Here is a 15,870-nt window from a genome sequence, read left to right as displayed (position 1 = left end):
AATACTTAGATTAAGGATGAGTATAAAGAGGTGAATATGGTAGAATATTAATGCCAGCCCTCGTTCTGGAAAGTACTGATATTGTTTAAAAGGAAAAGAGCCTTTAGAAATTGTCTTTGAAGTGTTTTAACACAGATAAAACACCTGTGCACACAGTGTTCAGGACATGCAGGGGTTGTTTTCAGATCCTTTACTTGAGGAAAAATATGGAGGCTGGGTACCAAATCCATGAAAGCCCAGCTGTAGCTTGTAGACTGTGATGGTCCTTGTTTTCCATCCCCAGTCTTTTTTCTAGAGTTTCATTATCTGACAGGTGACATGGTTTATGCCATAGGAAGTCATCAAAGCTAGAATAATTCAAAGAAAAACGAATTTGAAGGAATAAATATAATTAGAGGCAGACTCCAAATAGCAAAGCAGCAAATAGGAATGGTAATGAATTTGTAGGCTGCTGAGTGAGTCATTGTTGGATATTCCCAGTTGCTTGACTTTTATGTTGGCTTAGCTGAGGCATGGTAAATTGTTAAACCACATTATCTTTGTTGTGCATTTGAGCTCTATATTTGGTTGGGGGTTTTTTTGTTTGTTTTTGCACTTCTAGCTTATCTGTGTAGCAATAATTCTTAAAATTGTAATGTGCAAATAAAAGGACAAAATCAATTGCAAAATATAGAAGCCTTAAGGAACTGATTTGTGTTAAGGACACATTACCCTCTTCTTTCCTCTTGTCTCTAGAGCTTTGGATTTTTTTGTTTTTAATAGAGGTTAACATTCAACTCCTTAAAGGCAGTAGAGAGCACATACTATGTTGAGAGTAGCTTTGTCTCAAACTCACAGTAGGTCTTACTTCTGTTGAGTTATATTTTGGAAATATTTTTTCTAATGGAATACTCTTTTTAAAGTAAGAAAATTAAAATATAATAAATGAACAAGGAGATAAGATTACTGCTGAGTCTTTGCATTTCTCCCTGTCCTTTCTCTGCTCTCAGCTGCTTGGATCTTTTTTCACATTTGCAGGTTTCTGAAACTTGACAGTTATCAGATAATTTGCATTAGATTTCATAGCTGTCTTCTCACTGTCTTTATTTCTTGGTTTAAGGTTACATTAACAAAAGATGTGATCAAGTACACAAATTTTGATAAATTACTTGAAATCTGTGCTAGTGCATCTAAAGAAGAATCTACTATGCCTGTAAGAAAAGCACTGAGTTAGGTGAAATGTGCCAGTCAGTGTAATGCAGGCTTGTTGGCCTACAAAATTTTGAAATGTTACTTTGTAGAGAAAACTTTGTGATACAAAACTAGATTCAGTAAAACAATTTATTCATTTATAGAATTACTTTGGGGGAGATGTTGTGAAATGGGTAGACAAGGTAGCTTTCAGGAGAGTAACAGAGGATATAATTTAAAAATATATTAGTTTCTTTGTGGCCCACTGGTTCCTAAAGCTTCTCCGTTGGTGTTTTCCCTTGCTAGCATACCTACTGCCAGCACATTGGCCTGGAGTTTATGTTCATCAACGATGTGGAGCAGTGCCAGTGGATCCGTCAGAAGTTTGAGACGCCGGGAGTTATGAAGTTCAGCAACGATGATAAGAGGACTTTGCTGGCAAGGCTGGTGCGCTCCATGAGGTACCCTGGGCTGGGCTGGGCTCTGTGCCTGCTGCCTGGGAGCTGCTCATGTGGGGGGAACAGAGTCTGTGTTGTGACTTAGTATCCTGTTATCTTAAAATGCATTTAGTGCTGTGCCTGGCAATGTTTTCATTGGCTTCAGGAGGTGAACTAGGAAAAAGTTGTTTCAACACACTAGTAATATACATTTGTGTTAAAGAAAATAAGTATCAGGACAATGTTGGTATGTGATTTCAAGTCATTTCTGCCCTTTTAATTTTGAGATGTGCCAAGATGTGTTGTGCTGTTGTGGCGTGACCTGGCAGCAGCAGTTTTAGTATCTACAATAAAAGAAAGCACATTTGGAAATAGCTTATTGACTGCTCCTGTTGTGGCTATCTGTGTGGAAATACTGTGATCCCAGAGAATGAATTATCCTCTTACCCCTGGAACAAGGTTTCTCAGACACAAGATTTATTTCAGTCCCTACAATCTGAAACGGTGTGTATGTCCTTTGTTAAACACAAGAGTCAGAGATCTGTAAAGGCACACTTTTTGGTTAAGATTCTATGTTCAAAGATCTAAAAATGAAGTGCTCATTGGAGGTGTTAAAAAATACTTTTGCCAGGTGTTTTGTTTGCCAGTATTATAATGTCTCATTAAAAGTTGCATTTAAACAGAAATAAAAATGACACTTCCTGTTCAAGTGAGTATTATACTTGAGTAAGTTTGTTTAACAGGTGCTCAGTATGAACCATCTCCATTTATCCTAAGACAAGAATTTGTGCTTTTATTCCTATTTTATTCCTAAGCTGTGGAAAGATCTGGGGTTTCTAGTGGCATGAAGGAGCCTAATGTTCATCTTGGCATCTTTGGCAGTTCTGCCAAATTAACTGTCTGCTAAACAGGAAAGAAAAAGGTTTTACAAAAATTCCTATCGAGCTATCTTTAGAGTGCTTTTCATTTTCTGGTTTGAAAATTACCTAGGAAAAAAAGTCTGTTTTTGTGGAAAACTGGTTGTCCTCTTGAGATTTGTGGCTTTGTAAAGCAGGTTTTCATTGTTTTGCTCAAGACTGTTTTTAAAAATGATCCTTCCAAGAACTACAGAGTTCAGGTACTTGAAACTGAATTTTAAAGTCGGATTTTAACCTTGTGGTTTTCACTGATAGGTTGTTGAAGAAATGGTCATTTTAAACCCCTCCTTATGTAAAATACTCATTGTATATTTCTGAGCTACTTTGTAATGCCTTAGGAAACATGTTAGACCCTGGTGTGGAGCCTGATCTGGGCAGGGCCAAGCATTTCCAGATTAATCCCTTATAAGAGCAGCCAGTTTTCACCAGATGTTTTCCTCACTGGGTACTGAATGCATGCAGTGGCAGAGGCTGGGGCTCTGTGACCCCCAGTGGCATGTGGGGGACAGGCAAAGTGTAACTGTGAAATTCTGTAGCTCTGCACACTTAGTGGCACTTTGCCTCAAGTAATGAACTTGCTGCTTGTCCAGTACTGGCTGAGCTTGCTGCTGCAAAGAGGAAGAAGTCTGTGTACACTGCTTTCCTTTGCCCTGTGGGACCTGCTGTTCACATGGCACCCTGCTTTCCCTTTGTATGCAAACTGGCATAGCCCCCCAGACTTGCCTCAGGCATCCTGGCAGAATGGTCAGCTGAGGGTCTGGCTTGTTGCTTAGATGGCTGGATCGATTGCAAGGTATTGATGGGTGAGCTAGGAGAGATTTTGGCAACAATTCATATCGCTGCCTTTAGGACTTCAGTCTAAAGAGGGAAATGTCAGGTTTCTAAGTGAGGAATAAGCTGAGTATTAATGGATTGTGGCAATGATGTGAGGCGAGGCATTGCACAGATGATGTAACCAATACAGTTGCTTTCATGAAGATGTATTTTCTTTGCCTTTCCTATCTCCAAGCTTTACAATGTATAATCCTTTCAGTGTTTGTTAAAAGGTACTTTTTAACCACTCACATTGCCTCTGGCCCAAATGCATTAAGGAATGAAAGAGCTTAGAGCTGTCAGGGATTGACATCATTCTGCTGCTGAAGCTGAGGCAGGGATACCAGTGTCTTGCTTCTTGACCCATTCCTAAGTGTTGCATCAGACAGTCTGAGGAGCCTTGCTGTTGAGTGAGACCTATGAAATAGGTGTGTTTTCTACTCTGGTTTTGTTACAAGTATTAGAAAATATAGGTTCTTTGTTATATTTTCTTAAATTCATAGAAGAGACTTCTTTGCTGTTACTCTGCCTTCCCAGCAGTCAGATTTGTGTACATGAGAACAGAGTTTAACTTGGGAAGTGAATTTTTTCTGAGGTAGGGACCCTTAATTGTTTCAAAGTCCTAGTAAATAGTTTTCAGATGGGGGAGAAAGAAGTCTGAATTCTCTCCTGTGTTTCCCTCCCCATATGTGACTGAATTCCAGAGGTGTATAACTTGTATTCACAGATATTTTAAAACAATTTTATGTAGCTTTATTTGCTATAAGATGGTGAACAATTTCTATTTGCTACATTACCTTAGTGAAAATAATTTGTCTTGTTTTTTTGTTTCTTTTTGGCAAAGATTTGAAGATTTCCTTGCTCGCAAGTGGTCGTCTGAAAAGAGATTTGGTTTGGAAGGATGTGAAGTAATGATTCCTGCACTTAAGACCATCATTGATAAATCCAGTGAAATGGGAATTGAATATGTTATAATGGGAATGCCTCATAGGTAATGCCAATGGAAACGCCCCTAAAAATGGGCTTACTGTGTTGGGACAAGTTTTGGGTTCTAGAAATTTGTTTAAAAAGTTGATATTAGAGAAGCTGAGGTAGGAAGAGTCAGTCATAACAAGTAATGGGAACACAGAGCTGTAGCAAATGCCTGTGAGTAAGAGGCTTCAAAAGTAAATGACAGAGAAACTCTCCTCAGTGTACTTTGAAGCTGCAAACAAATGTGGCAGCAGCCATGGTATCTCTGCCATTGCATAGAGCCTCTAGAACTGGGAAAGCTTGTGAGGTAGTTTGGAACTTACTTTTGCAGTCTGCCTTAACTAATTTATAATGAGATTATTTGAAGACTGCTAGATAGCCACAAAATTCACTTGGATAACAAGGTGTTCTGAAATGTCTGAAGGAATGCATTGGAGGAACTTTGTAATGGGAAGAAGGGTTGAATCAAGGGTTTCAGGCTCAAAAGTTTGAAGAGAACATTTGCATATTTCTGACAGGGTGGTTTGCAACTTGTGTAATTTTATGCTGTTGACTCTGTTAGCACCATGTTTGAGACATAACTGTGTTTGGAATTTTCTTAGAGGTAGGCTGAATGTGTTGGCTAATGTAATCAGAAAAGAGCTGGAGCAGATCTTCTGTCAGTTTGATCCCAAACTTGAAGCAGCTGATGAGGTAAGATGCTTTTTCATTAAATCTGTATGGAGAGGTCAACATTCATGATGGTTTTCAGTTGTTTTGGTCATGGTTACTATGAAAACAGCATTATCAGCTGCAGTGCCCTCTTTGCTACTTTGAGGAACATGATGAAATTCCTTAACAAATTTAAAAATTATATTATACTTCTAACATGCAGAAGGTCTCTCAGGAGTGACTGTAGATAAATAAGTTCCATTTGACAGAGTTAATAACCTTTAAGCATCTCTTTGTTTTATATGAATGAACAGAGTATTAATATGCTGTATTTATCTAATGTTTGATGACAATAGTAAGAGAATAGAATAGGAACAGTGTTTCAGTTTAAAATTATGGTGTCAAACCCATGGTGCACACTGATAACCAGATGCAGTTTTCAGGCTGAAGCACAAATTTTAGGCCTAGTGAATCAGATGGAGAAATGTGAATGATCTTCCTGAATTGTGATTATGTCTTTTTTTTTAGGGATCTGGGGATGTAAAATACCACCTGGGAATGTACCATGAGAGGATCAACCGAAAAACAAACAAGAAAATCACTCTGTCCCTCATGGCTAACCCTTCTCACTTGGAAGCAGTTGATCCTGTTGTGCAAGGCAAAACAAAAGCTGAACAGTTTTATCGAGGAGATACAGCAGGGAAAAAGGTAAAGATTGTTAATATAGTAACTTGTAATGGTAGTTTCTCATGGTATTTCCAATAAAAATAGTTTGCCAGTAGTTTCATATCACAGAATCTTCAATTTTTCCTCCTTCAAAAGGGATATATCACCTGTTGAACTAGGTAAGGTTCCTGACATGAGACCTCAAGGGTAACTTTGGGAAGTAGGCTTAAAGCTTTATTTCCTTTGCAAACTGAGAAAAGGCAGCAGAGTGCTGAGAAATTTGTGGTTTATTATAAAATTGCTGTTTTACTTTATAAACACTACAAAAATATGGAGCCAAGAAATCCTGCTGAAAAGCTCAAATTGCAGTTTTCCTTTCTAATATATGTGTGGTATGTGTGTACAATTCTCCCTCTTAGGTTATGTCCATATTATTACACGGGGATGCTGCCTTTGCAGGACAAGGAGTGGTTTATGAGACATTTCATCTCAGTGACCTCCCATCCTACACCACAAATGGCACTATCCACGTTGTGGTCAACAACCAGGTAACAAGTGCAGCCTTTTGCAATCAACTTCTCTGCTGAATATTTGCCCATCTATCTCTTTTTATTGTTTGTTATTAACTGGGTTCCTTTCCCCCTCTGGATATTAGAATGGTTGAGATGTTTCTGAAAATGATCCTAGTATCTAGCAGCTCTTGAGTGGATAATATTTTATCACCTGTGTGCATTCCATTCAATTTGTAGTACTTAATTGGATTAGGTTTGCTTTGGTTTTTAAGGGAGCAAAAAGGAGCTAGCTAGCCAAAATGAAAAGCTGATGCTGTTGCTGTGTGAATGGCTATTAAATGCAAATTTCAAAACAGAGTAGAGGGAGGTGGCCAAATGATTTTAATGGAAGTGTCTGGAATTTTTAGATTGGCTTCACCACAGACCCCCGCATGGCCCGTTCCTCTCCGTACCCCACGGACGTTGCTCGCGTGGTCAATGCTCCCATTTTCCATGTGAATGCTGATGACCCTGAGGCAGTGGTGTACGTGTGCAGCGTAGCTGCAGAGTGGAGAAACACCTTCAACAAGGATGTGGTTGTTGACTTGGTAAGTCTTGATTTTCTTTACTTTTCTTTCTGTGAATTATGTACTACTCTTTATTTTTTTGTGGCTTAGAAGGTCCAGTCAAGAAACATACTTGATTTTAAAGGCCTTTAGTTTCCTCATTTAAAAAAACCAAGGAACAAACTGGCCAACAAAAAGCCATGAATGTTTTTTGTACAATAAACCTCTCAAAATCTCTGTAAAATGATGAAATGGAAATATTCCATTTTACATTTTTCCTTATCAACAGACGCAATCTTTCCCTTTGTAGGTTTGTTACCGTAGAAGAGGGCACAATGAAATGGATGAGCCCATGTTCACCCAGCCTCTGATGTACAAGCAGATCCATAAGCAGGTGCCAGTGCTGAAGAAATATGCTGACAAACTGATTGCAGATGGGACTGTGACACTGCAGGAGTTTGAGGTACATGCCAGCAGAGTTAGAGGGAATCTAAGGAGTTGTAAGGAGAAAGTTCCAACAGTCACTGTATGCTGCCTGCTTGAAAACTTTCTTGCTGTGATATGTCTTTACCCTTTGCCAATTTGTGATTCAATTTGGCTTGGATCTTTGTGTAAAATACTATTGTTGGAACTAAAGGACTGGAAGTATTCTGAAGTAATTAAAATGTATTGCTCACAAAAAATTGCTTCAGTTCTGAGGGGAGAAGGTGATTAAATGAGAACATTGGAAAATAGAAGCATTTGTCAGCTGTTCTTTATCTCTAGAACCTTGATTCAGCAACAAGACAGTATTTGAACACTCCTGTTGATAGCTTCATATTGAGACCCTTGGCAGACTTGTGTCCAGCAATGATGAAATAGAATCAATTTAACCTTTTAGTTTTCTTGCAAGAATTCAACCAAGTTCAGAGATCATTTGAAATATTCCAGAATGGTGAAGTGTAGAGTCTGGTATCTATTAAACTGGTTAGGTCTTTACCTTAATTTTTTTGAGAATGTATGTTTAGAGTGCAGATGAAACCTTTTGAAGAGCCTTGAAACATTCAAGGACCTTCTGAGAAGGTGTAGTGATGTGATATTGCAGATCAAGAAAATAAGCAGTTTGTGTAGTTGCATTCTGTAAGAAGCATCCCAGCTCATGCAGAAGTAGCTTTCCTGAATCATTTATTGAAAGAGCATGCCAGTAGAGGCACCATGGAGTTTGGTGACTGGATCTAGGATCTTGGATGGATGTTTGCCTGCACAGACTGAGCTCAACATTGCTGCTAATTCCTTTAAGATTAGCTAATAACTTCAGTGTGATTCTGGGTTGAAACACAGGTATAGCAGAGGTGTTCTGCCTCTGTGGAATATGGCATTCTCTGTTGCCTTTGAGAGATGTGGCCAGCAGGTTCTTTGCTAGACTCTCCCAGACGGACTAATTTTTTGGAAACTTCTTTTCCAAACTTTAGTGACTTTCATAGCCAGAAGGATGACAGCTGGATGATTTTGATCTTAGAAGTATGACTGTAAATTATATTTAGTATTTCATTTGTTGTCTCATTCAAGAGCAATGCTTGCAGCTTCAGCTCTTGGTACACTCCTCTGTAACACCTGTCCCATGAAATGATGTATTTAGAGTGATGTGTGTAAGCATGTTTCTAGAAGGCTAGATGTTCGATTAAAAAAAATAATCTTCCCTTTCTTCTAGAATCCCAAACTTCTAGAAGTTTGATGCTAGATAAAATTAATTTTATTTCTTTGTATTATTGTAACTAAATTTTCTCATGGAGTTAAATAGCTGATATTGTCATGCTGAATGAGAGGTGTCATCTGTAAGATATGAGGGTGTTATATTTATCCATTTTAAAACTACAGGAAGAAATTGCAAAGTATGACAAAATATGTGAAGAAGCATATACTAGATCTAAGGATAATAAGATCCTTCATATCAAGCACTGGCTGGATTCACCTTGGCCTGGTAAGCAGTTGTCCTTTCACTTATTGTAGTGTTACCCGAATGTGCTTTTATTTTGAGTCCAAAATCTAGAATTTAAATAGATTCTATCAGACAAAATTCCTTTAAAATGGAATATGCGACCTTTGATTTGCCCCTGTTAATAGTAAATATAGCATTCTGTCAGATCAACTTAAAATAAATGCTTTTGTTAAAAAAGTGCAAAGTAAGCTGTGACTTTGAAAAAGCCATTTTCCAGTTTAGCAGAGAAGTGGTTTGCCTGTACTGTTAACTGTCTGGGCTGTCAGGAAGAAGGAGTATGTCTCATGTTAGTTATTCATTTATTTATTTTTATTTGAGGGATTGAGGTACCATATGCCTTTTATTGGCAGCCTCTGCCCACATAGCTGGACTTCACAGGGAGTGAAAGCAGAAACAAAATAGATCATTGTGGGCCTGTAAGATCAGCTGCTGTTGTCATGCAATCAAAATTACCGTTTCCCAGCAAAAGGGGAAGAACTAGGCTTAGTCTGCTGCTTAGCATGTCACTTGAGTTGTTGAGTAAGTTATAGGTAATGTCCACATCTCCCAAGCAGTCCCTCATCATGTGACCAACGTTGTCCTTGCAGGTTTCTTTAACCCGGATGGGGAGCCCAAGAGCATGTCCTGTCCCCCGACGGGCATCTCGGAGGAGCTGCTCACTCACATCGGCAACGTCGCCAGCTCAGTGCCAGTGGAGGACTTCAAAATACACTCAGGTCAGCTGAAGGCTCTGTGTCTCCTCCTAGCTTGGTGTCCTGCTCCAGTTTTGTATTTCTGCACAGAAGTTGTTCTTGGGCCGTTTCTCAAAGAGGAAAATGCCTGTGACGTTTTTTACTTTGACTCTTCCACTCCATGGGTGAGGAGAATGTGACATTTACGTTCCTGCTGCTTGTTCTCAGCATAATATTCTTTCAATATCACACCACTTCTGTTTCATACCTCATTAAAATAGATCTTCCTCTGAGGGAGGTAGAAGTCTCTTTGCAACCTTAAGTTAATAACTTCTTTCATTCTTCAAGTCCTTGCTTTTTTCCCCAAAATGTCTTAGCTTTTGTTCTGAAAAGATTCAGTCCTCTCTTTGGCATCTATTACAGTAAGTGCCTGTGTCACTGGGGAGCCCCAACACTGTGTCAGAGTTCTGAGATCGTTTTATTTTATGGGCATGTTGAAATCTAGCAACTATGGGGAACAATAACCTGCTCATTGCATGGAGAAGCATGGAGACCCTTTGTTTAGGAATCTTTTTGCTTTTGTTGACTTGTAGTATACATAATAAGGATAAGGAATAAAGAGATTTTTTTCTCTTTAAAATCTTTAAACAGAGAAAGCTAATCCTCTCTGGAGTCATCCATCAAAGCATAAAGTTTGTCTTCTGTAAATATTCTATGTGTTTCTGTTCCTTTGGGAGATGAAACACAAGTAATGATGGTTGGGCATTCCTAGTTATTAATTACAGGCTTATTGAGCAGATACAATTAATGGATAAATTTAACTCTTCTACACATTTGTGCACTTCGTTGTGACACTGATAAATTAAAAACTGTAGTTGCCCAATAGAATTTAGTATTAGACATTCTATTTAAAAGGTAAATTGGTCTCTTGTTACTAAGTTGATTAACCATTGACACTAGGGAACAGTTGCCAGTATATAAGGTAGATTTATGGTTCAAAACAATTATGGTATGCTAGGTTCTTTATGCAGTTTAAAAGGCTGTGAGAGAGAATTTGTGGAGAAACAGAAGGGAAGAGAAACAGAGATTCGATGTACTTTGTCCTTTCACTAGAATGAAAATGCTTATTATCATACAGTCTTGCAAAAAAAAAGGGAAGATTATTTTTTTTAATCAAATGTTTAGTATATTCTAAAGGGAAAACTTTCAAGATTTTTTTTTTACTCAAAATGAAGCAATTTCAATGAGAGTTTTATGTGGAAGAAAGAGGGGTGGTTTTCTGTAAAATTGTGGAAAGTAAGGAAAAGGAAATATGGGAAAATGACATGTGAGACAGCTTACCAAAATCATCAGTGCAGATGTGAAAATAAGATGCTATCAATTGCCAGTGAATACAGGTGGCTTGTGACCTCAAAGCTGGAAGCACCTGTGTGCAGCTGTCAAGTTTTGTTCCCTTTGAAAGTGACAGTGTTGTAACTTGTGTTTTGGCTCACGAGGTTATAAAATCTTCACTGAAAAGTCAGCCATTGGTTGCCAACCAAAAATCCATTGGCAGCTGCTACAGTTTTTCTATTTATATGATATTCATAGTATTGATCAGTCCAGCCTGTTTCTCTGTATAACTTATCCAGAAGTGCAGTAAGACAAATGCCAAGAAAAAATGAGGAAAGGAAGGAAGACAAAAATTCAGAAACCAAATTGCTATTTTCAATCTCTTATAAAACAGTACTTGGTGTTGGAGATGTGAAAATAAATCTTGAGGAAGAAGAAATTCACCATGGGTCTTTTTAGTTGTCCTCAGTACTTTCTGACACAGTCAACATTACTTCTTCAAACAGAGGGTATGAACATTACACAGCTGTTTACTCGGGAGGCAAGTTGTTTTATTTTGCCAGCAGTTCAGTTCTAGAAAAAGTTTGTAGCCCTGATTTGGTATCTGTGCTTAGTCTAGGCAATGAGGAAGGAGAATGGTGAGTGCAATGTGAACAGAGAATCTCTCTGACATAGATCCATTCATTCCTGATCTTTGTTCCCATGCAGGACTCTCTCGGATTCTGAAAGCGCGCGCGGAGATGACGGAGAACAGGCTTGTTGACTGGGCCCTAGCAGAGTACATGGCTTTTGGCTCTGTCCTCAAAGAGGGGATCCACGTCCGACTGAGTGGGCAGGATGTGGAGAGAGGTACTTTCAGGTCAGTGCTGAGATAACTGTTAAATGGTGTTAAAACTCTTGAAGTCCCACACTTAGAGAAACAGCTTGGCATTTGTTTAAAAAATATGGTCTTCTGCAGGGATGGAGAGATAGGGGTTCTTTATTCAGCATTAATCTGAATGCTATAGGTTCTTGCAGTCAATAGTAATCAAATTTCCTGTATATCTGTAAGCAGCATTTTAAAGTATAATATTTAAGCCAGAACAAGCATTTTTAGACACTTTCTACCTTCTCTTGCTGAAAAGCAGAAATGGTATCTTTCCCTCTGCTTTCTAACAAGAAATGCAGTTGCATTCCATCTAATTGCTGGGAAGTAAGAGAGGATACTTGCTGTAGCAGATCCTGAGTTTCTTAAATTCCAGTGGTGGCTGCTTGGGGTTTGTGTACCCTGGGAACAAACATGTTGCCAGTTGGTGAGGCTTTTAAAGTGAAATTTGTACTGAGACTTTTAATGCCTGTGGGACTGTATGAAGGCAGGTCTCATCACTTGGTAAAATATGTACAGTTAGCTGCCTTACCTGATTCTCTGTAGAGTAAAATGTTAATGATGTATTTAATTGAAACCATTGAAGTAATGCCAATTCCTGGGGTAAATGCTGCACTGTGCTGCATTGTGAATGCTTGTAGAAGAGAGAAATAAATTTTGGTGCCTGTCTTCTCTGGTATATCATTGGCTAGAGTTTGGGAAGAACTGAATGTACTGTGCTGTGATAATAAAACAACACGATGGGGTGCTTTCACTATTTTGGAGCTTCTAAAGTGATGTCTAGAAAATAGTTCTTTCTTTCAATATTCCATGTGATGGGTTCTTTTCTTCCTGTTTCAGTCCTCAACACTATCAATAGGTAGAAGCTAGATAAAGCTGCTGACAGAAGCACCAGACCCCTTCTTCTCTTGTTGATAGCTGTTGAGGAAGGAGGGAAGGGGGTTGTCAGTAAATCTGACAATTGTAGTGTGCAAATTGTGTCTGTATATTTCTGGCTGGCCATCTATGCTCATCTTAATCACCTTTTGCTAGGGAAGCACAAAGCTTTGTACTCAAGAAGCTTAACAGCTAGGTCTTCTGTCATTGGCTTAAGGATAAAATCAAAATTACAAAATGGCAAAAATGATTTCTGCCAAACAGCTGCCTGCTGTGCGAATATCCCTTTTATTCTCTACTTCCATCCCTGTGCTGCCCTTGAAGGGTTCAGTCTTTTTCTGGCTCTTCATTGTTGAGTTCTAGATACATTTGAGAGCTCTTTTGCTAGTATTCATTATAGCAAAGGGAAGTGCAAAAAGATTCAGACTTCAGTGTTGGCAGCTCTACAACACACAGTATTGTTAGCAGTACAATAACTGGCCTGATGTTAGTGGTTGTAAAGCTGGACATATTGCTGTGATTCACTCAGTCTGCTCAGAGAGTTAATGGATTGCAGTAATTACTTCAGTCATATCTGCTTTGGTAGTATTCCTTGGTGCCCTATTCTAATGCTGATTAATGGTGTTCTAGAGAACAGTAAATGGTGCATGTGAGTGGAAATAGCAGGAAAGAGGATACAACTCCTTCAAGTTCCAATGCTGAAGATCACATTTTTTTTTTCCAAAGACAAACAACAATTATTTCAAGGAAAATATTAGAATTTGTGAGGAAGGCAGAAGGAAATGTTTTTAATAACAATTTTGTTCCTTTGAATTTCTTTAATAATTCTATTTTATAGCAACAACTTCCCCATCCTTTTGTCTTCCTCCCAGTTCTACTGGCGATGAGGTATTTTCAGTTTCTCTGAGTACTTGAGAAGCCTCAGTAGTCAGTAAGTCAGTAAAAGTCAGTAGTCAGTAAAAAGTCAGATAGTCAGTAAAAATCTTTACAGTGCAGCAATTGTGTTTAGACATGTGATTGCATTTCCCATGGCTTCAACCAGACCAGGTTGTTGTGTGTAGCAGAGATGACCACGGTGCTTGCTTGCTTTCCAGACCACAATTTTGCTGCCTTAGCTTTGAAAATAGCTCTGTTAAAGCCCAGAATGATTCTTGGCTAATAAATCCCTTCCAACATCTCTTTGCAGCCACCGTCACCATGTGCTTCATGATCAAGACGTTGACAAGAGAATTTGTGTTCCCATGAACCACCTGTGGGAGCAGCAGGCCCCCTACACCGTGTGCAACAGCTCCCTCTCCGAGTATGGGGTCCTGGGTACGTCTCCATCTGCCTGGGGTTTGCTAGGGCTGCTGGGCAGCAAGCAGAGCTCAGCAAGGACAAGAATGGGGCGGAAAAAGCTGTGAAATGGTCATGTGTGAAACAGGTATCAAAGCTCTTCCTCTCAGGGTCTGGCATCCTTAAACAAGCATCCCCACATTTTACAGTTTTGGGATTCAGTTAAAAGCATCCATCTGCTATTGTTGATCTTGGCAGTGCTGGAATGTTCACCTGATGCTTTCTTAAGAGGAACTGACAAGAAAACCAGAGACACTTTGTCATAGACATATAAAAAAAATCCATCCTGGCCTTATCTGAACTGCTATTCTGAATGTGCTATTTCAAGAAAACAAATTCTTTTTAGTGATAACATTAATCATAGTGAATTATTTTACCTTCAGCCACAGAGAATGGATAACCTTACTCTGACATGATGAGGGTGGCAAGAGGAATGTGGAGCACAAAACAAATACATCTAATAATTTATCAAAAGCGTTACTGATTCTATGGATAGTAAAATATTGTGTGAAGGAAAAACTTGAAACATTGTAGTAGATAAAGGTGGTAGTTGATAGCTGCTTGTTTCAAAGTTCAGAAATATTTGGTTACTTAGTCATTTTTGCAATGCTACATATTGCCCATTGCTAATAATATTAAAATTCAAGTGGTATAAAGCTGTACAGTTGGAACAGGGGCTGAAGATCAGATTTTTTAGGTATTTTTGCTAGCTCTGTGGCAGAATTGGTGTGAACAGAATCACATTTTTTGTATTGTGTACATGTAATGGTGAACTCTAAATAGGAGAGTGCAAGCAAGGATGTGTATAAACGGGAGAAAAATAATTGGTATAGATAAATTCAAGAACTTAATTTCAGAGAATGATTGTTTCCAATTTCCTGTTGTTTCTCCATGTGTTCTGGGGTTTCTTAATTTGAGCCTATTTACAGTTTTGCTGCAAAGCTTGTGGGTAAGTGGGTCATAGGTTTCTTGGATTTGGTTTTTTTACATTCCAGAAGAAGTGACAAATGTCTGGATATGGTTGAAATCTGATTTTGTTTCAAAAATAACACCTCAATAGGAAGCCTTAGTGTTGATATGGTGTGAAGGCAATTCTGTCCCAATTGCATTCTTTACAGAACTAACCAAGTGGGCTCTCTTTCTTTCTCTTTCTCCATCTCATCCTGCTTACTATTGCCCTTCCACCTTACCCAGCAAAAGATAGGTGAAAGCTGATTTAATAAAATTCATTGAATACAAGCAGTAGGGTAAAATAGGGTTTTGTTTGTATGCTAAAAACAAGAATACCATTTCTGTGCACTTCTGCTTCAGCAGATGAGGTGACAGGTTCTCCAAAACTAATAATATTGATACTTTTAATTTTCAAGAACTTTAAATCCCTTATGTCTGAGATGATTTCTAACAGTAAAGGAGATATTTGTACAAATAGTTGATAAGTGATGTGGCTTTTTGTGTGTTTGTTGGGTTGGGGTTTTTCAAACTAAAAATGCCATGTTCTGTGTTTAAGTGATTTTATAATGAAGTTTTCTCTCTCTTCCTGGCTTTTATTTATTGACCTTTCCCCACATGTTTACTCTTGTGTTTTGCCTCCATAGAGAGACAGTTTTGTGTGTGAATGTGTCTCTTCTAGTTAAGGCTCTGAGTCAAAGAAGAGCTATCAGAATTTATATTTATTTGGCTGGTAACATCACTGGGTCTCCTTTTTAATACATAGAAGAATAAGTGAAGGCTTGCAGTTCATGGAATTGGTTCTTCAGGAGAACTAAAACCCCTGAACACTTTATTTTCTTTAACTGCTGTTTCCATTGTCTAATTCTGTTAAAAGAAGCAGTTTAGAATTAGTGCAATGAAGTGTTTGGTGGCTGTAGGGAGAGTTGAGAGATAATAGAAAGGGGGAAAAATGGTGAAGAGGTGTTAGAAATTTGTTTATGACTGTGTTAACATGCAGCATCTCAGAAGCACTTTAGGTATTTCCTTAGTTTCTGGGAGGGAGAGCTAAATAGACATGGATTAAACAGCCCAGCATGATATAACTACAGATTATTTCCTTGGCAGGTACATAAGCCAAGAGCTGGTATCTGCTCAGAGCTGTGAGTTTTGCACCAAGCTATAGTTGAGGTATTTAGGAAC

At 38.5% G+C, this 15,870-nt stretch overlaps 1 protein-coding gene across 2 annotated transcripts in view; it reads left to right on the top strand.

The window, feature by feature from the left end:
• The window catches only part of OGDHL (oxoglutarate dehydrogenase L), a 49,430-nt gene that overhangs the window by 19,518 nt on the left and 14,042 nt on the right, over nt 1-15,870 (top strand). For both annotated transcript variants that reach the window (XM_054277196.1, XM_054277197.1), the window contains exons 6-16: nt 1,477-1,631; nt 4,182-4,328; nt 4,912-5,002; nt 5,489-5,668; nt 6,046-6,174; nt 6,546-6,725; nt 6,994-7,146; nt 8,541-8,643; nt 9,249-9,377; nt 11,373-11,523; nt 13,592-13,719. In XM_054277196.1, the coding sequence (XP_054133171.1) occupies nt 1,477-1,631; nt 4,182-4,328; nt 4,912-5,002; nt 5,489-5,668; nt 6,046-6,174; nt 6,546-6,725; nt 6,994-7,146; nt 8,541-8,643; nt 9,249-9,377; nt 11,373-11,523; nt 13,592-13,719 (1,546 nt within the window). The remainder of the gene's footprint in view (nt 1-1,476; nt 1,632-4,181; nt 4,329-4,911; nt 5,003-5,488; nt 5,669-6,045; nt 6,175-6,545; nt 6,726-6,993; nt 7,147-8,540; nt 8,644-9,248; nt 9,378-11,372; nt 11,524-13,591; nt 13,720-15,870) is intronic.

This window comes from Melozone crissalis, unplaced genomic scaffold (genome assembly GCF_028551555.1).
Source record: "Melozone crissalis strain CALT ecotype California unplaced genomic scaffold, PUWL_Pcris_2 ptg000019l_1, whole genome shotgun sequence".
In the NCBI taxonomy this organism is placed as follows: domain Eukaryota; kingdom Metazoa; phylum Chordata; class Aves; order Passeriformes; family Passerellidae; genus Melozone; species Melozone crissalis.
Note: the sequence above shows the minus strand (reverse complement) of the source record. Positions and strands in the feature narration are given on the sequence as shown.